The following is a 23,334-nucleotide window of genomic DNA, read 5'->3' as shown; positions in this document are numbered from 1 at the left end:
TTGTTTAGACTTGCAGATTACGAAAGAAACATAACAAGACTTGAGTCTTAAAACAAATTCTTGCGATTTAAAATCTTAGTCAGGAAGGGCATCCAGCAGTAAAACAATAGTTCGTGATACTGCGATTTAAAATCTAGCTGTATATCCCCCGATTCTCGACAGATTCTTAATCCGAGTTCTTTGACGTCAGGAAGGGCAACCGGTCGAAAACAATTATCGAACACGCATCGTGAAGGCAAGAGTGTGCAGCGATATGCTTGTTTAGACTTGCAGATTACGAAAGAAACATAACAAGACTTGAGTCTTAAAACAAATTCTTGCGATTTAAAATCTTAGTCAGGAAGGGCATCCAGCAGTAAAACAATAGTTCGTGATACTGCGATTTAAAATCTAGCAGTAAAACCCCCGATTCTCGACAGATTCTTAATCCGAGTTCTTTGACGTCAGGAAGGGCAACCGGTTGAAAAAATTATCGAACACGCATCGCGAAGGCAAGAGTGTGCAGCGATATGCTTGTTTAGACTTGCAGATTACGAAAGAAACATAACAAGACTTGAGTCTTAAAACAAATTCTTGCGATTTAAAATCTTAGTCAGGAAGGGCATCCAGCAGTAAAACAATAGTTCGTGATACTGCGATTTAAAATCTAGCTGTATATCCCCCGATTCTCGACAGATTCTTAATCCGAGTTCTTTGACGTCAGGAAGGGCAACCGGTCGAAAACAATTATCGAACACGCATCGTGAAGGCAAGAGTGTGCAGCGATATGCTTGTTTAGACTTGCAGATTACGAAAGAAACATAACAAGACTTGAGTCTTAAAACAAATTCTTGCGATTTAAAATCTTAGTCAGGAAGGGCATCCAGCAGTAAAACAATAGTTCGTGATACTGCGATTTAAAATCTAGCTGTAAAACCCCCGATTCTCGACAGATTCTAAATCCGAGTTGTCAGGAAGGGCAACCGGTTGAAAACAATTATCGAACACGCATCGCGAAGGCAAGAGTGTACAGCGATATGCTTGTTTAGACTTGCAGATTACGAAAGAAACATAACAAGACTTGAGTCTTAAAACAAATTCTTGCGATTTAAAATCTTAGTCAGGAAGGGCATCCAGCAGTAAAACAATAGTTCGTGATACTGCGATTTAAAATCTAGCAGTAAAACCCCCGATTCTCGACAGATTCTTAATCCGAGTTCTTTGACGTCAGGAAGGGCAACCGGTTGAAAACAATTATCGAACACGCATCGCGAAGGCAAGAGTGTGCAGCGATATGCTTGTTTAGACTTGCAGATTACGAAAGAAACATAACAAGACTTGAGTCTTAAAACAAATTCTTGCGATTTAAAATCTTAGTCAGGAAGGGCATCCAGCAGTAAAACAATAGTTCGTGATTTAAAATCTAAGAAGTGCATCTAGCTGTATATCCCCCGATTCTCGACAGATTTTAATCCGAGTTCTTTGACGTCAGGAAGGGCAACTAGTTGAAAACAATTATCGAACACGCATCGTGAAGGCAAGAGTGTGCAGCGATATGCTTGTTTAGACTTGCAGATTACGAAAGAAACATAACAAGACTTGAGACTTAAAACAAATTCTTGCGATTTAAAATCTTAGTCAGGAAGGGCATCCAGCAGTAAAACAATAGTTCGTGATACTGCGATTTAAAATCTAGCTGTAAAACCCCCGATTCTCGACAGATTCTTAATCCGAGTTCTTTGACGTCAGGAAGGGCAACCGGTTGAAAACAATTATCGAATACGCATCGTGAAGGCAAGAGTGTACAGCGATATGCTTGTTTAGACTTGCAGATTACGAAAGAAACATAACAAGACTTGAGTCTTAAAACAAATTCTTGCGATTTAAAATCTTAGTCAGGAAGGGCATCCAGCAGTAAAACAATAGTTCGTGATACTGCGATTTAAAATCTAGCTGTAAAACCCCCGATTCTCGACAGATTCTTAATCCGAGTTCTTTGACGTCAGGAAGGGCAACCGGTTGAAAACAATTATCGAACACGCATCGCGAAGGCAAGAGTGTGCAGCGATATGCTTGTTTAGACTTGCAGATTACGAAAGAAACATAACAAGACTTGAGTCGTAAAACAAATTCTTGCGATTTAAAATCTTAGTCAGGAAGGGCATCCGGTAGTAAAACAATAGTTCGTGATACTGCGATTTAAAATTTAGCAGTAAAACCCCCGATTCTCGACAGATTCTTAATCCGAGTTCTTTGACGTCAGGAAGGGCAACCGGTTGAAAACAATTATCGAACACGCATCGTGAAGGCAAGAGTGTACAGCGATATGCTTGTTTAGACTTGCAGATTACGAAAGAAACATAACAAGACTTGAGTCTTAAAACAAATTCTTGCGATTTAAAATCTTAGTCAGGAAGGGCATCCAGCAGTAAAACAATAGTTCGTGATTTAAAATCTAAGAAGTGCATCTAGCTGTATATCCCCCGATTCTCGACAGATTCTTAATCCGAGTTCTTTGACGTCAGGAAGGGCAACTAGTTGAAAACAATTATCGAACACGCATCGTGAAGGCAAGAGTGTGCAGCGATATGCTTGTTTAGACTTGCAGATTACGAAAGAAACATAACAAGACTTGAGTCTTAAAACAAATTCTTGCGATTTAAAATCTTAGTCAGGAAGGGCATCCAGCAGTAAAACAATAGTTCGTGATACTGCGATTTAAAATCTAGCTGTAAAACCCCTGATTCTCGACAGATTCTAAATCCGAGTTGTCAGGAAGGGCAACCGGTCGAAAACAATAGCGTATGATGTAAGAGCTTAGATACTGCCAATTTTGCATCAGGAAGGACAACTAGTCTTACAACAAAACAGACTCTTAATCCGAGTTGTCAGGAAGGGCAACCGGTTGAAAACTATAGTGTATGAGGTTAGATACTGCTAGTTTTGTGTCAGGAAGGACAACTCAACAAATTCTTGCGATTTAAACACATTTTTATTCCCAAGAGAATCGAACCCGAGACTACTGGGTGAGAGGCATGCATACTGTAGGCTATAGGTTTGTTCTACTGTCCATGAAGTCGTATCAGCGCAGAGCGAGCAGCGGAAGGCGTGTGTTAGCTGAAATTGTACACGTATCTTCCGGCTCGGCCTTGAACGAGGACACTGCATGCTGATAAGCGGCTTGTAACTCGCGAACGTCTTCTTAGCTGAGTAGCATGTAAGCTCTTAAAACACAGTACCAATTAAGGTTGTAAAATATTCTGAAATAGTCCTCCTCTGTAGTGCAGTAGTTAGTGTGATTAGCTGCTACCCTCGGAGGTCCGAGTTCGATTCCCGGCTCTGCCACGGAATGTGTAGCATTTAGCCTATGTAAGTTCCTAACGTAAAATATCATGATTGTACGGAGAGGTTAAAACACACACAGTGCCTACTCCTATCGAAAGAACCTGCACGGTACCGGCATGTAGGCTTCTCCTGGTGAAGGAGCATGCACATGGTTTAACGCCTCCTATCAACAGCCCTTACTTAATGCTGGCTTTTTTGCACACCCCGCCTCACACCATAGTTTTACGACCGGCTGCCCTTCCTGACTAGGATTTTAAATCGCAAGAATTTGTTGAGTTGCCCTTCCTGACGCAAAACTGGCAGTATCTAACCTCTTACATCATACACTATAGTTTTCGACCGGTTGCCCTTCCTGACGTCAAAGAACTCGGATTAAGAATCTGTTTTGTTTTAAGACTAGTTGCCCTTCCTGACGCAAAACTGGTAGTATCTAACCGCTTACATCATACACTATTGTTTTCGACCGGTTGCCCTTCCTGACGTCAAAGAACTCGGATTAAGAATCTGTCGAGAATCGGGGGTTTTACAGCTAGATTGTAAATCGCTGTATCACTACAGCCGGATGCCCTTCCTGACCAAGATTTTAAATCGCAAGAATTTGTTGAGTTGCCCTTCCTGACGCAAAACTGGCAGTATCTAGCCTCTTACATCATACACTATAATTTTCGACCGGTTGCCCTTCCTGACGTCAAAGAACTCGGATTAAGAATCTGTTTTGTTTTAAGACCAGTTGTCCTTCCTGACACAAAACTGGTAGTATCTAACCTCTTACATCATACACTATTGTTTTCGACCGGTTGCCCTTCCTGACGTCAAAGAACTGGGATTAAGAATCTGTCGAGAATCGGGGATTTACAGCTAGATGCTCGCCGGATACCCTTCCCGACGGCATAAGTTACCAGGATTTGAATCGCGGTATCCATCATTGTGTCTGACTTGCAAGCTCACGCGTATTATTTTTTGCTGAGATATCATGCTACTTCCGTTCGCCAGCTAGAGCGGAAACTCGCAGTACTGCGTCTATTTCATCTTACAACTTGGAGGAGACAACATGTGTACATATAATTTATGATCTTTCACCCTCCCTTAAAAAACATGTAAGTATCTCGGAACATTCTTATCCGTGTGTGTTGCAAATACTAAGCGAGTGAGCCGAGCGAGTTGGCTACGCAGTGTGCTTTCTTGATTTTCGTATGAGTGTATTCACAATTACTAAGCGTCTTAGCAGTGTGATGAACGAGTTAGCTACGCGGTATATATTTTTTTATTTTCGTACTAAGCAAATCATTTGAAGTGTTAGGTATGCGATATGTGCACAGTGTGTTTTTAGCTATGCGATATGTGCACAGTGTGTGTTAATCATTGAAGTTGTACTGAACACATCAAACAATGTTCGATTCTAGGCTTGCTATGTTTCAATCTAAACAAAGGTATCCCCTAAAATGTTGTATCGGATCACATGTAACGACATCGAGTGCAGTGTTCGATTCTAGTCTTGTTAGTTTCAATCTAAACAAAGGTATCCCCTAACATGTTGTACAGTGTTCGGTTCTTAGGATAAAGGTATCCCCTAACATGTTGTATCGGATCACATGTAACGACATCGAGTGCAGTGTTCGATTCTAGTCTTGTTAGTTTCAATCTAAACAAAGGTATCCCCTAACATGTTGTACAGTGTTCGGTTCTACTTGTTTCGTGATCTGAACACATCAATCAATGTTCTGATTACATGTTGTATCGAGTGCAGTGTTCAATTCTAGTCTTGTTATGTTTCAAGCTGATCTTCTTAGAACAAAGGTATCCCCTAACATGTTGTACAGTGTTCGGTTCTACTTGTTTCGTGATCTGAACACATCAATCATTGTTCTGATCACATGTAACGACATCGAGTGCAGTGTTCAATTCTAGTCTTATGTTTCAATCTGATCTTCTTAGAACAAAGGTATCCCCTAACATGTTGTACAGCGTTCGATTCTACTTATGTAGTGTTCTGAACACACCAGACAATGTTTTAATCACATGTTGAAGTAAACGACATCGAGTACAGTGTTCGATTCTACTTATTGTGTGTTCTGAACACATCAATCAATCAATCAATCAATGTGCAGTGTTCAATTCTAGTCTTGTTATGTTTCAATCTAAACAACGGTATCCCCTAATACAGCGTTCGATTCTACTTATGTAGTGTTCTGAACACACCACACAATGTTCTGATCACATGTTGTATCGAGTACAGTGTTCTGAACACATCAATCAATGTTCTGATCACATGTTGTATCGAGTACTGGCTGTCTCATAAGGAGCTATGTATAGCCGCCATCTTGCATCCGCCATCTTGCGCAAGCATCCTTAGGGCGTCTCTAGTCATGGATCCTTAAGCCGCCTCATAAGAGCAACCACCATCTCGCGCAAGCATCCCTCATAAGGAGCCTTGTATAACCGCCATCTTGCGCAAGCATCCCAAGGGCGTCTATGTATAGCGATCATCTTGCATAAGCACCTTTAAGGAGTCATGTATAGTCACCATCTTGTGCAGTTAGCGTCGAGAGAGGACTGATGTAGAATTTTTCTTTTTAAATTATCCGCCACCACATAGAGTGTAGCACTGAGGTTTGCGATGTAAGATGGTGGATGACAGCTGCGCGTAGCACGTAGAATTTGCCGCCACCACATAGATGGCAGCACGGTGCTCTCTTGATTAAAGATGGCGGATGACAGCTAACAGAACTTTTCAAATTGCCCGCTACTACAGAGAGCAGCACGGTGCTCTGTTCATTAAAAGATGGCGGATGACAGGTGATGAAATTGCCTGCATGATAGCAGCACCGTGCTCTATTGATTAAAGATGGTGGATGATAGCTGTCATAAAAAGCACGTGGCTTTGTTTACTAAACAAGAGCACATAGATTTTTTTCAAATTGCCGCCACCACATTTCAAAGGTATCTAGCTAAAGAGCGCAGCACTGAGGTTTGTGATGCAAGATGGCGGATGACAGCTGTCAGAAAAAAGCACGTGAGTTTGTTTCCAAACAAGAGCATGTAGAATTTGCCGCCACCACATAGAGGGCAGCACGGTGCTCTCATGATTAAAGATGGCTGCTGTCACGTGGAATTGCCTGCCACCACAAAAGAGGGTAGCACGGTGCTCAAAGATGGCTGCTATCAAAAAGCATTTTTCAAATTATCCGCCACCACATTTCAAAGGTAAGTAGCTAAAGAGGGCACCACTGTGCTCTATAGATTAAAGATGGTGGATGACAGCTGTCAAAAAGCACGTGGATTTGTTTATCTCGCGCTAGTAAGGTTAAGTTGGTAGCACTAAGGTTTAAGCCCGTTAAGATGGTAGCACTGCGGATGACAGCTGTGACGAATTTACATCTACTACGATAAAGAGGGCAGCACGGTGCTCTCTGTATTAAAGATGGCGGATGACAGCTGTCAAAAAAGCACGTGGCTATGTTTACCAAACAAGAGCACGTAGAATTTGCCGCCATCACATTTCAAACTAAAGAGGGCAGCACTATGCTCTGTTGATTAAAGATGGCGGATGGTAGCTGTCGAAAAAGCACGTGAGTTTGTTTCCAAACAAGAGCACGTGGAATTTTTCAATTTGCCGCCACCACATTTCAAAGGTATCTAGCTAAAGAGAGCAGCACGGTGCTCTCTTGATTAAAGATGGCGGATGATAGCTAACAGAACTTTTCAAATTGCCCGCTACTACGTGCTTAAGGTAGTAGCCATAAAGAGGGCAGCACGGTGTTCTGTGGATTAAAGATGGCGGATGACAGGTGATGAAATTGCCCGCATGATAGTAGCACAGTGCTCTGTTGATTAAAGATGGCGGATGACAGCTGCACGTGGCTTTGTTTCCAAACAAGAGCACGTGGAATTTACCACCACCACATTTCAAACTAAAGAGGGCAGCACTGTGCTCAAAGATGGCAGATGACAGCTGTCAAAAAAGCACGTGAGTTTGTTTTCAAACAAGAGCACGTGGAATTTGCCGCCACCACATAGAGGGCAGCACTGTTCTATCTGGATTAAAGATGGCTGCTTGTCGAAAAGCATTTTTCAAATTATCCGCCACCACATTTCAAAGGTAAGTAGCTAAAGAGGGCAGCACTGTGCTCTATAGATTAAAGATGGCGGATGACAGCTATCAAAAAAGCACGCGGATTTGTTTATCTCGAGCTAGTGAGGTTAAGTTGGTAGCACTAAGGTTTAGGCCCGTCAAGATGGCAGCACTGCCGATGACAGGTGACGAAAGAGGGCAGCACGGTGCTCTGTAGTTTAAAGATGGCGGATGACAGCTGTCAAAAAAGCACGTGGCTGTCAAAAAGCACGTGGCTTTGTTTACCTCGCGCTTGTTAGGTTAAGTTGGCACTACTGAGGTTTAGGCCCGTCAAGATGGCAGTACTGAGGTTAGCGATGCGTTGTTGTCTGTCAAAAAGCACGTGGCTGTCAAAAAACACGTGGCTTTGTTTACCTCACGCTAGTTGGGTTAAGTTGGCACTAGTGAGGTTTAGGCCCGTCAAGATGGCAGCAGTGAGGTTAGCGATGCGTTGTTGTCGATGACAGCTGTCAAAAAGCACGTGGCTTTGTTTGCAAATTCAAATCTCGCGCCAAAATTCAAATTTCCCGCCAAAATTCAAATTTCCCGCGGGCGGCGGCGGCGGAGGAGGAGGCGGGCGGAGGCGTGCGGCGGCGGAGGTGCGGCAGAACTGTCCAATTATACTACTTACGACGTATTGCTAGCACACCGTCGTTATGCACATTTAACATTAGTGGTGTAGGGAATACGTACTCTCCTTAAGGAACCACTCGTATTCCAAATACTGCGTCTTATGGCAAACCCGTTGAGGGTCAGTTTCCTAAGTGGTAGTGGTGTATGTATGTATGTATGTATGTATGTATGTATGTATGTATGTATGTATGTATGTATGTATGTATGTATGTATGTATGTATGTATGTATGTATGTATGTTTAGTCCTCAGCCCGAAGGCTGGTTGGATCCTCAACAGTTGTCATAGATGGCCTAGGTATCACTGAAGAGGCATATTAGGGAAATGAGTGAGGTAGTTTCCCGTTGCTTTCCTCACCGAGCCAGAAGTTGCTATTACATATCAGTCTGCCAAGTCCACTGAAATGCATGCACGAACCGACCCTATGAGCAACATTTTCACACCTTTCGTAGCTGGGCTGGCAGCATAAGGGATGGCATTACTAGCATCGCTCATACCTCAGTTACTTTCATATTGTCAAAGCCAAGGATAAAGGTGAGACAGATCAATGAAAGTAATAATATTGCTCTAGCCCTTACCAAAAGACAGAGTGCACTGTAAACACTTGGTCTTGCCAGCAAAGGCATGTGGTGGTGGTGGTGGTGGTGGTAGTAGTAGTTTTATTTCTTGCCTTTCGGCACTGAAAATATTCCAGTGTAAACAGAGCATACACTGAATCGAATCCGGCACTTACTATCTTTAACTAAAACGCGATGCTTACACTGTATGTACAAAAATGGAATAATTTATGCAGTTTCCCCTCCCCCTCCCCCCTTAAGATTTGTGGCATCCTCATTTCTCTCCCCTCCCCCCTCCTGTCTCTCTTTCTCTTTCACCGAGCTCGATAGCTGCAGTCGCTTAAGTGCGGCCAGTATCCAGTATTCGGGTGATAGTAGGTTAGAACCCCACTGTCGGCAGCCCTGAAAATGGTTTTCCGTGGTTTCCCATTTTCACACCAGGCAAACGCTGGGGCTGTACCTTAATTAAGGCCACGGCCGCTTTCTTCCCAGTCCTAGCCCTTTGCTGTCCTATCGTCGCCATAAAACATGTGTGTCGGTGCGACGTAAAGCAAATAGCAAAAAAAAAAAAAAATCTTCACTTTCTCCGCAGATTCTACCTTTCTTTTTATCTACTGTAGCGCAGTGGCTGTTGACCAGAGCTCCATTCTCACACCTGAATCTGGCAATGGAGATTTGATCGTACTTGTATCCTCTTCTGCGTAGTTATTGCGGTGGATCCGTTGTTCTAATATATTTGGCAGTACTGGGCTCTTTCGATCTTGTTGAATTTGACTTGCTGCTGCACGTCTTCGTCCCTCCTGAGCAAGCTGTCAAGTACGTCTTCGTCCCCTATTAACTAGTGTTTGAACTGCCGTGCAAAAGGAGGCTTGGAAGTTACGAATAAACTAATAATGACAGCTCGTGCTAAAATTATTCTTGTTACAGATGTCAAGTAAGGAACTGAACAAACAATAAATAAATCTGCAAAAGTATGTATTGACAAAGAATGAAGTCCGTACGGCGCGGTTTTCTACCACAGAACTTGACGACGACTTGTAGAGTTGAACCCCTCCATGTTGGCAACCGCATCCGTCTCAATTGAGAAATAGGAGGGGCATTAAGCCATTGTTGTGATATGGTGTTTCGAAAAAAAGTCTTGATTCTGTTGAGAAAAGAACATCTTTCCAGTTCAGCAATTCTAATGGGTGCTGTGACTAATGTTCTCAACGTGCCTTACAAGTTACTGGTCAGGATGAACCGAAGACGTGGTACAGCTTCGTAAGTGTTCATGAAGTTTTGTCTTTGATATAAAACTGAAAGCTCCGTCTTCAGTCTACGGTTATCCAGCATACCGTAAGCTTGGCTAGCAACATTAAGGTCTCTCTTAGGAAAATTACTTCAATAATCCTCAAATTTATTTAAGAATTTGCTTTACGTCACGTCTCACGGTGACGATGGAATGGTAAAGGACTAGGAGTGGGAAGGAAGCGGCTGTGGCCTTAATTAAGATATAGCCCCAGTATTCGCCTGGTGTGAAAATGGGAAACCAGTGAAATCCATCTTCAGGTCTGGTGACAGTGGGGTTCGAACCCACTATCTTCCGGATTCAAGCTCATAGCTGCACGCTCCTAACCGCACCGCCAACTCGCCCAGTGCTCCTCAAATTTGTGAGGATCCAGTAATTTTGCCGCCTCCATGAGGAGCGATATATTTGAGTAGGGGGAGCAAGGCTGTGAATCTGGTAGCACATGTGATGTATTGCTACACATGAGCACCGAAAAGTCATTCCATGCTAAGAAAGAAATATTGCTCTCATGACAACAAGATAGCAATATCGGACGGCTCTGCTCAACACGTGAAAACAAAGGCACATCTATTGGTGAAACTCAGCATTTAATTTCAAGATAAAAGGAAGGAATTAAGCTGAAAATTATTTTTCGGAGCTCACGGGTTCGGGTTTTTTTAGACGGGGCTCATTTTGGTTTTCACAGCAGTACGGGAAAATAGCGCCACATAAATTTGTGAAACTCTGTAATTAAGTTCAAAATAAAATGAAGAAGAAACTTAGACGATTTTTTAAATATTATCTAGGGTACATGGGTTGTAGATAGGGGCTCATTTAGGTTTTTACAGCAACAAGGGTAAACTGTTGCCCATACAATACCTCAGTATTGAAGTTCAAGGCAAACTGGGGGAGAAAATAGACAACAGATAATTGCATTTAATAATTTTTGCCCAGGCAACGTCGGGTACTACTGTGCCGTCGAATCTCCTCATAAAAAATAATGGTAAAATTAAAATGCGCTAGTGAAAAAAAGTGATAAGAATAAAATTCGCTTAAGAAATAACAGCTAAATAACAAAACCAAGCACAGATAAAGATAGTGAGTTTCTGTATCAGTATAAAGCATGACGTAATGTATCGCTGCACACCACAGCATCAACATCTTCAGTAACAACTGCTGTACTGTACGAGAATTTTGAAACAAATACGAATGAAGAGATGACTTCTTTTCAACAGTAATAAGCTGCCGGCCATTCACAGCGTAACGAATTACGTGTTACAGGTACCAGAGCACTCAATAGGGAAATGGAGGAAGGCAACAAAGCGATGGCTATTCCCGCCATTGTGCTTTCTCCCTGCGAATCTGTTTATTAAACAGAGAATATTTAGCATTTATTTTAATAACTCAGAGCAAAAATAAGCTTAACCTTTTTTTCTTCCATAATACAATATAAATTACATTATAACATTCCTTAATCAAGGGGAATTATGGGTGTCTGAGAAGGGGGGGGGGGGGGAGGTTGTTCTCTCCTTGTAGGTCCATAAGAGCAGAACTGCTTTCTAACATGGAATTATCTATAGCTTGTTTATATTCCTGCGTGACGTCATGGCTTCTCTCAGAATTTCAGCATGTAATGACGCAGCTACTTCCCTTTGAGGCGAAGTCAAACCTGCACTTCAGAGATTTCCGTCCAGTTACTTTCCTAAAAGCTACATTCAACACATAAGAAGTGACCACCGCTGAACGAAGCCGACTTATTTATTTTAGTATCTTCAGTAATAAGTTAAATTCATTCATAAATAATATTCAGAGGTATTTGATCTAATAAATCACTGCACAACCAGATGCGTACTAATAAAATATGAAAAAAAGGACATTAATTCTTTCCTCCAACATCAGCCACCTGTCATCACTCGTGTATATTTAGTGAAAACACACCCTCTCTTTGTCATGATCATCCAAACCTACACACACATATGGCTTTATGAAAATATGACAGGTCTGAGCAATACCAGTTGAATAGTTACTTATGAAAATCACTGAGCCTTACACTGACTCTATGAAAGTAGCAATAATGGAGATTCAATAAAGCACATTATTCATAAAACTTAAGATGTATCCTAGGCCGACTATTGTTTTAAATATATTATTCCTACGCCGGTCCGATTCCTTGTCTGAATAATCAGTATGGTAGCCTTCGGTTCAGAGGGTTATAGGCTCGATTTCCGGTCGGATTGGAGATTTTTAATCGTGTATGGTTAATCCTCACTGGGACTATGTATAAGTAGGGTTAGCATCATGCTTCACAGAATTTATCGAGCCCAGAACGTTTTTATGTTTAGACAATACAGTTTTAAATGCACTTTTAGTATAAGTATGACAATATAACTTTTTTTTGCTAATTGCTTTACGTCGCACCGACACAGATAGGTCTTATGGCGACGATGGGACAGGAGAGGGCTAGGAGTGGGAAGGAAGCGTCCGTGGCCTTAATTAAGGTACAGCCCCAGCATTTGCCTGGTGTTAAAATGGGAAACCACGGAAAACCATTTTCAGGGCTGCCGACAGTGGGGTTCGAACCTACTTTCTCCCGAACACTGGATACTGGCCGCACTTAAGCGACTGCAGCTATCGAACTCGGTGACAATATAACTAATACGGATACTCTTTGCATTATTTTTCACCGATTTTGTAACAAAAACGTCCATATTTTCTCTTTATTTTGAAATTTCTTTGTCATTATATACAAACATATTTAATCATTTTTATTGATGCATCCTCGGTATCCCTTTTAGGGATCGGTGTTTGGTGACACCAGCTATAGGCTTGCTCTTTCTCTAAATTGAGCCATTTTAGTATCTTTCCTGGGGTCCCTCTCTCCTTTCTTTTTAAAGCAACTGAAGCAAACGTGTAGTTTTACGTGAAACTCGAAACTCAGGGTCGTGACTCTTCATTATTGTACGCTTTCTTCTGGATTACAGTGATGTAATGAAGGTTGATATAATTTATTTGACGTTATTGTAGTACTAATGCTTTCTGTGATCAGTTATGTTGTGAATTATGTTGTGAATTATGTTTTGTACGTACAGCGTATTGTGAAGATGTGATGCGCTTAGATTTTCGGCCGCAGTTTGACACATTTTCGCCCTTTAGGTCGCTAGACTCTCCTCAGTCATAACAGAATCAAAACATCCGCCAGATTCTATATAAATAACTTTGAGTACATAACGGCATTATTTTTATGTATAGACCCGTATGGAATTTTAGTTGATGTTGGAAACACTGCTCTCCGAATTTGATGCTAATGTGGTCTAATTCTAGGGATTTGTGCCCGAGGTCTGCTAAGTGCCAAGCATGCCCTGAGTTCCGAAGTGAGAAAATAATTTGGAGATATGACAAAGTTTATAAATATTTCAGTTATTCTTAACCAAGAAAACTTAAACTATTTCTTTTTTGTTTTGTTACAGGTCGGAAGTGATGACTGATTAAGCAGTAGATCAGTTGCTAACGGCGCCATGAGGGAAGAGGAGTTGGAGGTCGCCATTAAGGTAAGCTGAAAGTTACAAATTGCTAGTCGTTTAGAGAGGTATGATATATTTCAAAATCATCATTTTATCGAATTATTAAGAAACTTTTCTACGAAGGTCAGTCAAATATAAACGGGATTTTTGTTCCTGAACATCAACATTTGGTAGGACTGGCTCCGCGCTTCTGCTATGCTTCGGCGGGACCGTTAGGAGTGGGGAGAGCGTGCTCTTAGATATTTCCCGCCGTTCCGTCAGTAACGCTCACGGTGTCGGAGCAACAGTTTCACCCCTCCACTGTGCAACACATAATTATAAAATTTCTTGCTTGTGAAGGAGTTACAGCGGCGGAAATTTGCCAGAGATTGACTGCACAGTTCGGTGATCAAACGTTGTCAAGGACTCGTGTGTTTATCTGGCATAAAAAGTTCAAGGAAGGACGAGAACGTGTGGAAAATCAGCAACACGATCGCCGTCCTCGGACCAGCATTACAGACGAAAACATTCGTGCGGTTAAAGACGGTATCTCTTTTAGGGATCAGTGTTTGGTGACACCGGATATAGGCATGCTCTTTTTCTAAGTTGAGTCATTTTTGTATTTTTCCTGGGGTTCCTCTCTCCTTTCTTTTTAAAGCAACTGAAGCAGGCTTGTGAAACTCGAAACTCAGGGTTGCTTTAAAAAGAAAGGAGAGAGGGATCCCAGGAAAGATACAAAAATGGCTCAACTTAGAGAAAGAGCATGCCTATATCCGGTGTCATCAAACACTGATCCCTAAAAGGGATACCGAGGATGCATACATAAAAATGATTAATTATGTTTGTATATGGGAGCTTTCAAACAACCATCACAAATGACCTACAGTTCCGTAAAGTGTGTTCTAGATGGGTCCCTCGCCTTTTGACTGAAAATCTGAAGTTGAGAGATGTTTGGAGGTCTCTCAGAGGTCTCTCAGAGGCTTACAGCAAGGTTTGCGGAAGAAGGTGATGCATGTTTGAGTCGGATCATCACCTGCGACGAAACATAGGTCCACCACTATACTCCCGAATCCAAATAAGCCAGTAAGGAGTGGCGGAGGAAAGGGGAGGCAGCACCAGTGAAAGCCAAGACTCCACTGTCCGCTGGTAAGTTTCTTGCAACCGTTTTTTCTCGATCGGCGAGGCATTTTGCTGATTGATTTTTTTTTTTTTTTTTTTTTTCATGAACGACGAACAATCGATGCTGCTTACTACTGCGATCTTTTGAACGGGGCGAGGGTTGCATATCGCTGCAAAAGACGAGACCAACCGATTGGACAGGTCTTCCTCCTCCACGACAATGCGCGGCCCAATTCTGCAGCTCTATTTCCAAGTTACAGGAAATGCACTAGACTACACTTGATCATCCTCCTTACAGCCCGGACTTTTCGCCCTGCGATTTCCATTTGTTCGGACCGCTTATAGAAGCTCTAGGAGGGCAACGATTTGAAGATGACGAGAGTGTGGAAGACTTCGTACGCAGCTGGTTGTGACACGACCCTGTTCTTTTTAAGATGAGGGCATAAAAATGCTGCCCATACGCTGCGACAAATACATTTCCAAAGCAGGAAAGTGTGTGGAAAAATAAATTGTAATTGCCTTGTGTTTTCAATAAATGTATTTAAATAAAAAATAAATGCCGTTTATATTTGATCCCCCCCTCGTATTAAGAAACTTTTCCTGTCTAGCCCCAACTGCTTTGTGCAAACATTATCAGAATGACACGTTATTAAAATTAGAATTGTTATCGTGTTTTCCTTTGTCCAGAGAGGGGAAGGAAGTGTGGGAGTGAATGGCTGGACAAAGCATGAAGCAAAGTTTAAAATTTGTTAACACTATCTTCTCAAAATTTGATTGTCTTCCCTTTCTTATTATTTGAGAATTCAACGACGACAACAGTTTAACAAGAGGAATATTTCACCAAAGGTTTTTAGAAGCTCGGAAAACTTACAACAGGGAAGCTTATGACCTCAGAAAATTTACACAATGGGGAGAAAAACTCCCATCTCGAAATAGTCAGAGTAGACTTGAGCTACATTACAAAGGTGGGCTAGCTTGTACATAACCGAGAGAAAATACAGTTGAGAGAAAGAGGGCGTAGTCTGGAACAAAGTGTAGCTCAATTTACTATGATAACTTACAAGCGCTCTTTATTGGGCCAGGAGGTTACATTAATGTTTAATATCTAATACGACTGACACTTGAAGTAACAAAAGCATTCTGCTTTAATGAGTTAATACCTTCACTATACTTATCTTATGGGGTAGCCGCATACACGATAAAGGATCGAACGATCCAGAAATTAACAGGACGTCGAGCCTACATTTCACGGCCATGAAAAGAGAAAGAGAAAAAAAGTGCTATAAAGGTACCTACACTAAAAAGGCAGAGAACAAAATTCGAAAAATGGAGGCTGAAACACTCACAGCACTACATAATTTAAGTTTAAAATAAAATCTAACAAGGCATAAGGCAGGGAATAACGCAGAGGATAAGCCATTCGACTTGGTGACTAGGGAAACCAAAACTGAAGTCCGAAATAAGGTCGCAGAATTTGGAAAATAGGAAACTAGTCGCCCAAAAGCAATTAGACGAAGGGAAACGAGGGTACACACTCGTGCGTCATTAAATTTTACAAAATTCCCATTAGGGGTGAATAATTATAAGTCCTAAGACAGCCTAAGGAAACCTACATTTTAAGATTAAACGGAAAGAGAAAGGAAAACATTAAAATGCCAGTAAAGGTAGGTTGACCTAACCGTTAGATGCTAATGGGGAACGCTTGAATCTTACCTTTAATCATACGTAGTTACTTTTCACATGATTAGATGGTGATTCTACCTTTACCTTGTTTCGATAGCTCCTCACACCAGTCCCCGCCTCAGCATCTTGAGGGAGATCTCCTTAGTTCGTTGTATACTCAAAGTTTCACTCTTAGCTCAAAATACTCACACATTTTACAGGGGCTGGCAGATGGTTCCAGAAGAGTTACTGTATGTCATAATTTTTGATTGGAGGAATAGATTTTTATATCAAAACTCTTGATAGGTGGATAAACTTAATAACAGCAACGCACTCGTCGCTCAACTCGCAAACAACCAACTCGCAACAAACGAATGGCTTGTTAGTTGCGTGGTCCGACTCGAGTCGGACGCTCCTGGTATTTTTCTAACCGGTACTTCACTACTCGTGTAATTCAATTGTATTATGCCAGATCGTGTTCAGGAGTTGTGTATACAACTCGTTCAAGCAGTGGCAAAGCAGCCTTGTTTATTTATAGTTTTGCCAGAATACTCGAACAAGAACGCTCAGGAAAAGGCATGGGAAGCTGTAGCCAAAGAAGTTGAAAAGAGTAGTAAGTACATTACATTGTAAGTCCAAGTGTTTAATATTCTTCTACTATTAAAAGCAAAGCGAAGTCATCTCCGTATAGGCCATGAAGGCCCTTGGAGGGGTTGAAGGTAAAGGCTTCCACTATCCTTAACCTCGGCACTTGATGGGGTAGAGTGGTTAGCTCTACGCCCGGCCGCCTTTGCCCCCAAGAATTAACCTGGTGCTCCTGTTTGGTGTAGGCTGAATGAATTTCAGGGCCATATGCACCTCAGGAAATGGAAATGTTCCTGACGGGAATTCGAACCCACGTCCTTCCAGGCGAACCGAGCACGCCTTTACCGCCTCTGCCAGGCAGCCCTTCCTTCTACTATTGGGTGTTTAATTTTATAGCGTATCTATATAGTATAAAATAAGCGTTTTGTTTGTACATTGCTCTGAATTCAATAAAATTGGTATTTGTGTACCGGTGTTTTGTCTGCCCCTGTGGTGTGTTGGTTAGCGTGATTAGCTGCCACCCCCGGAGGCCCAGGTTCGATTTCTGGCTCTGCCACGAAATTCGAAAAGTGGTACGAGGGCTGGAACGGGCTCCACTCAGCCTCGGGAGGTCAACTGAGTCACCCTCGAAGTGGTTGTCCTTGGTTTCCCACTTCTTCTCCGGGCAAATGCCGGGATGGTACCTAACTTAAGACCACGGCCGCTTCCTTCCCTCTTCTTTGCCTGTCCGTTCCAATCGTCCCATCTCTCCACAAGGCCCCTGTTCAGCATGGCAGGTGAGGCCGCCTGGGCGAGGTACTGGTCATTCTCCCCAGTTTTATCCCCCGACCCAGAGTGTTGTATCCCCCAACCCAGAGTCTGAAGCTCCAGGACACTGCCCTTGAGGTGGTAGAGGTGGGATCCCTTGCGGAGTCCGAGGGAAAAACCGGCCGTGGAGGGTAAAGAGATGAAGAAGAAGAAGAAGAAGTATTGGTGTTTTATGGTGGTTTAGGGGAAGACCTAAAATGTCTCAGATATCTATGTTTATTAGTGGTTCTATCGATAAATATCACAACAGTTATAGATAATAAACTTTCCGACCATACGATTTATCACCTCTCTGTACAAAAGAAACACACCAGAATTTTTCAATTTCTGAAGTTGTTTATATCAGAAAGAAAGCAAATCTATAAGATAGTTCCTAGCTAATTTATTAAATGAGGTGATTAGAGTAATAACGGGAGATCCCAACTGCCATTGAATTTGTGGATGAGAGTAGGACTGTAGACTCCTGTAGCAGACGGATAAACTTTTAACTTGACCGTTAGGGGAGAGTTGCGTCAGTGGATGAGGAACTTGCAACGCAACTCTCGTATAACTGTCCTAAATATGTTTGGTTTAAGTTGGGTTGCGTTGCGTTGCACTGGTGGTCGAAGGGCCTGACAGGTTAATTTTCGTTCCTTCACTTGGCGATCTAATTTTTTCTAAGATGATCTTTCTTTCTTTCTTTCTTTCTTTCTTTCTTTCTTTCTTTCTTTCTTAATCAGCTTACCCTCCAGGGTTTGTTTTTCCCTCGGACTCTGCGAGGGATCCCACCTCTACCGCCTCAAGGGCAGTGTCCTGGAGAGTGAGACATTGGGTCGGGGGATATAACTGGGGAGGATGACCAGTACCTCGTCCAGGCGGCCTCACTTGCTATGCTGAACAGGGTCTTGCAGGGCGATGAGAAGATGGGAAGGGATAGACAAGGAAGAGGGAAGGAAGCGGCCGTGGCCTTCAGTTAGGCTCGAAAAGTGAGGAAACCACGGAAAACCACTTCCAGAATGGCTGAGGTGGGAATCGAACCCACCTCTACTCAGTTGACCTCCCGAGGCTGAGTGGACCCCGTTGCAGCCCTCGTACCACTTCTCAATTTTCTTGGCAGCGCCGGGAATCGAACCCGGGCCACCGAGGGGGGGGGGAATAATCACACTAACCACTACACCACAAAGGCGGACTCTAAGATGTTCGCCACACATAATTATTGAACACGTATTATATATTCGCATTTAATTTATTATTAGACTTAAATTTTAATTATTATCAAAATATAATTCACCCCCTGTGCATATACAAATTCTATGGATACCCACAACAAACATATCTATAGGTGTAATTGTTCCTGAGAAAAGTGTGCCTGTGAGGAACGTACAAAATGCCATGCGTTAATTTCTTTCCTTGAGCGACTGTACATCTTGCAAATTGGTGTCCTGTAACACTGCACGCGACAGGTTTTAGAAATACTTCCTCATATTTCAAATCAGTACCGAACTGATCGTTCTTGCTACGGAATATCTGGTTCACCTCACTTACTTCAGCTTTTCCAGATAAGATGAAGTAGGTTACAGGACTGTGCTTCAGTCGAGTAATTAAAGACTACTTCGTTCACAACACACCAAGCTACTGACCATGTTATGTGTGACATTATGTGGGTGTCTCTAACCCTTGTCCCATTTCTCTACCGGGTCAGGTATGAAGTGAGAAGAATCTTCGTAGCAAATTTTTACGACCGGATGCTCTTCCTGATGTCCACTTCATGAGAGAAGTTAATTAGATGGAATGAATAATATGATAGTAGGAAGGGAGAGGGTGAAACTCGGGGTTGTCACATAGCCTACGCTTGTCGAACAGCACAAAGACGTCTGCTCAAAGCTTAACATCTCCATCTGACAAATTTCTATACTAATATAAAGAGAGAAAGTTTGTTTTGTATATGGAGTGTAATATCGCGAATCCCTCAACCAGTTGAGGAGTGTCTATTCAAAAGGCGCTATTTCCACTCAAACAATCAATCAATCAATCAATCAATCAATGCCTAAAGGCAATGCCTTGTCGATTCAACCATTGTCTTCTGTCTTCAGCGTGTCGTTTCATCTCACGTAGGAACTACAACCAATGTTTTACATCAATACTTGAAGGAATTTCTTCCTAGGTCGACCTTTTCTCTTCTTTCCTAAGATCTTTCCTTCTAGTAGATTGGCCAGAAAGGTATTATGACGCACTGTGTGTCCAATGAATTTAGCTGCTCCTCTATGTATTGTTATCATCAGCTGTTTCTTCTCTTGTATTTCTCGCAGGATACTTTCGTTGGTTCTTTTTTCAGTCCAACTGACTTTTAGCATTCGCCTCCAGACCCATATCTCAAATGCTTCAGGCTGTTTCCTATCCTGTTCTTGGATTGTCCAAGATTCACATCCATATAAGAGTACGCTCCACACAAATGACATCACAAAATTTTCCTAATCTCAACCTCTATTTCCACTTCAGAAGAAAAAAAATCTTCCATATGCATTGCATTAGTAGTTGAATTCTATCGAATGTCATCAATGTCATCATAAATCCAGACCATACAAGATGTAATTTCTCAAAATTTGTATCATACCCGATCATGATCTATTCCGTGTGGTTTTTATTGTAGGTTTCATGCGTTTTCCCCACAACTTTCTCATGATACAAAATAGCACCTTTTTCAACACATTATCCTCAATTTCAGTCGTTCTTTCACTGTTAGAAAGAACATTGTTTTCATCGTCATACACTATGTGATCAAAAGTATCCGGACACCCCCCAAAACATACGTTTTTAATCTTAGGTGCATTGTGCTGCCACCTACTGCCAGGTACTCCAGAGCAGTGATCTCGGTAGTCATTCAACATCGTGAGAAAGCAGAATGGGGTGTATGTAGTTAAGTATGTTCGATTTCTGGTTACAAATGAGTGCAATGGTTGCGGGAGACGGAGCCCCTCCCCCCCCCCCCCAGGTTGTTGGTTATCTGTGACTGGGGAGGGGGGGTGGTTGGGTCCGTTCGCGATTTTTGTTCGCTCATATGTGGTCAAAATAAGTTTCGTATGATAAGGATGTATAATATATATGGGGTATGCAACATATACTAACAATGAATATTGAATTTTCAAGACCGCATGGTAATCGAAACCGACTTTCAACCTATTAGGTCGTGTTACGTACATTTAATACGTGTTGAAGAGATGTTAAGTACAGAACAAAAATGGCCAACCGGACACCAGTGGGATCCGAACCCACAACCTAGGTTGAAAGTCGGTTTCGATTGTACCTAGGTACTAACATTATTTAACTTTTAACGAATTGGGATATCTTTGGATTTTTTGTTTGTTTGTTTGTTTGTTTGTTTGTTTGTTTGTTTGTTTGTTTGTACTACGTTCAAATCTGCTTTAGCTTACTATAAAAAAAAATACGCTCCCCGAAGTTGGTGGTTATCCGTGACTGGGAGAGAAGAGTATTAATTAATTCCTTCATTAGCCGCCTCTGTGGTGTAGTGGTTAGTATGGTTAGCTGTCATCCGCGGAGGCCCGGGTTTGATTCCCGCCTCTGTCACGAAATTTGAAAAGTGGTACGAGGGCTAGAACGAGGTCCACTCAGCCTCGGGAGGTCAACTGAGTAGAGGTGGGTTCGATTCCCACCTCAGACATCCTGGAAGTGGTTTTCCGTGGTTTTCCACTTCCTCTCCAGGCAAATACCGGGATGGTACCTAACTTAAGGCCACGGCCGCTTCCTTCCCTCTTCCTTGTCTATCCCTTCCAATTTTCCCATCCCCCCGCAAAGCCCCTGTTCAGCATAACAGGTGAAGTTGCCTGTATGAGGTACTGGTCATCCTCCCCAGTTGTATCCCCTGACCCAATGTCTCAGGTTCCAGGACATTGCCCTTGAGGCGGTAGAGATGGGATCACTCCCTGCTGAGTCAGAGGGAAAAACCAACCCTGGAGGGTAAGAAGATTAAGAAAGAAAGAAAGAAAGAAAGAAAGAAAGAAAGAAAGAAAGATAGATCATCTTAGAAAAAACTAGATCGCCAAGTGAAGGAACGAAAATCAACCTGTCAGGACCTTCGTCCACCAGTGCAACGCAACGCAACCCAACTTAAACCAAACTTGTTTAGGACAGTTGTACGTTAGTTGCGTTGCATGTTCTTCATCCACTGACGCAACTCTCCCCTAACGGTCAAGTCAAAAGTTTATCCGTCTGCTACAGGAGTCTACAGTTCTACTCTCATCCACAAATTCAATGGCAGTTGGGATCTCCCGTTATTACTCTAATCACCTCATTGTATCCCCCGACCCACAGTCTGAAGCTCCTTGAGGCGGTAGAGAAGGTAAACAGATAAAGAATTCATTCATTCATTCATTCATTCATTCATTCATTCATTCATTCATTAGAAATAATATCTCTGTAGATTATTATAAGCTACAACAAATATAGCCTAAATCATTACGCGAAGTGCAAGCAGTTTAAATGAAAATGTAGAAGATCGATAAAATTGCATAACCGGAACCCTTAAAGTGAATACTCTTCCTAAATTACAGATACATCAAAATATGGGTATCCCGCCTGGTGGCCACGATCGTTAAGGCATATCGTGGTTTGCCGGTTCGAGTCCCGTTATCAAAAAACACTTCTACCATTCCACCATCAGATGGTTGGTTGGCAGGGTATTCGCATATGAAGTGAGGCATATGGCGCTGTGGATGATCATTCGTTCGTCGGATGGGGACATTAAGTCTTGAGCAGACACTTTGGTGCTACTCCACACAAGTGGGCTATCCGACCATCAGCTGTCATAGATGGCCTAGACGTTACTGAAGAATCATTCTATAAGGGAAACGAGGAGTGAGGTAGTTTTCCGTTGATTTCTTCACCGAGCCACAAGTTGCTTTTACATATGTCCGCCAATTCCGCTGAAATGCACGCACCAACTGACCCTGTGAGTGACATTTTCACACCATTCTTAACAAGGACTGGCTGTATAGGCTATATCCAATTACGATCAGCTTATCTGGAGCTCAATCAGTTTTAATAAAATATCGATAACATTTAATATCTGGAATCCTTAACTGTGTATATGCTGTCTGAACTGTCATATATAGCCAGAAATTGTACGGGTAACAGTTTGCTATATCATATGTTTATTTTTAATAGGTGACTCGGAGTATGCGCTTTTGCGGTTCTTCAATCAGTAATGAAATGAAATGGCGTATGGCTTTTTTTCGTGCCGGGAGTGTCCGAGGACATGCTCGGCTCGCCAGGTGCAGGTCTTCTGATTTGATGAAGATGAAATGGTGATGAAGACGACGCATGCACCAGGGAAATTAACCAGTGATGGTTAAAATTCCCGACCCAGCCGGGAATCGAACCGGGAGCCCTGTGACTAAAGGCCAGCATGCTAACCTAACTGTTACGGGGTTACTCGTGGAGTAGAAAGAGGTTAAAGAAGGTGCCGGGGTGAATGGGTCTATCTACAATATCAAGAATTTAATTAAAATTGTAAAAGGTTATATTTTTCTTTTAGAACTTAAAAATTAACAATCTTTCACTGAGTGAACAAATAATATATCAGGTACACTGACAATCTTGAAACAAGTCAAGGAAAATACAAAATGAGTGAATCCTACAGGTCCTGGGCTTCAAGCCCCTCGCTTTACAATACTTGAGCTCCCAGCTCAAATTTACAGAAAAGCAGGGCAGAAATCCCCTAATTCACAGAGCACTTGCTCCTTAAATACAGTATCTGACCTTCCAGAGGCACTCT

General features: G+C 42.2%; 1 protein-coding gene across 1 annotated transcript in view; it reads left to right on the top strand.

Annotated features, from left to right (window-relative positions):
- The window catches only part of Rab23 (RAS oncogene family member Rab23), a 679,572-nt gene that overhangs the window by 171,561 nt on the left and 484,677 nt on the right, over positions 1-23,334 (top strand). Inside the window, exon 2 of the mRNA XM_067147072.2 lies at positions 13,359-13,439. Coding sequence (XP_067003173.1) covers positions 13,407-13,439 — 33 coding nt within the window. The 5' untranslated portion in view covers positions 13,359-13,406. The remainder of the gene's footprint in view (positions 1-13,358; positions 13,440-23,334) is intronic.

Source organism: Anabrus simplex, chromosome 5 (assembly GCF_040414725.1).
Source record: "Anabrus simplex isolate iqAnaSimp1 chromosome 5, ASM4041472v1, whole genome shotgun sequence".
Taxonomy (NCBI): Eukaryota; Metazoa; Arthropoda; class Insecta; order Orthoptera; family Tettigoniidae; genus Anabrus; species Anabrus simplex.
This window is presented reverse-complemented; position numbering and strand designations above follow the sequence as displayed.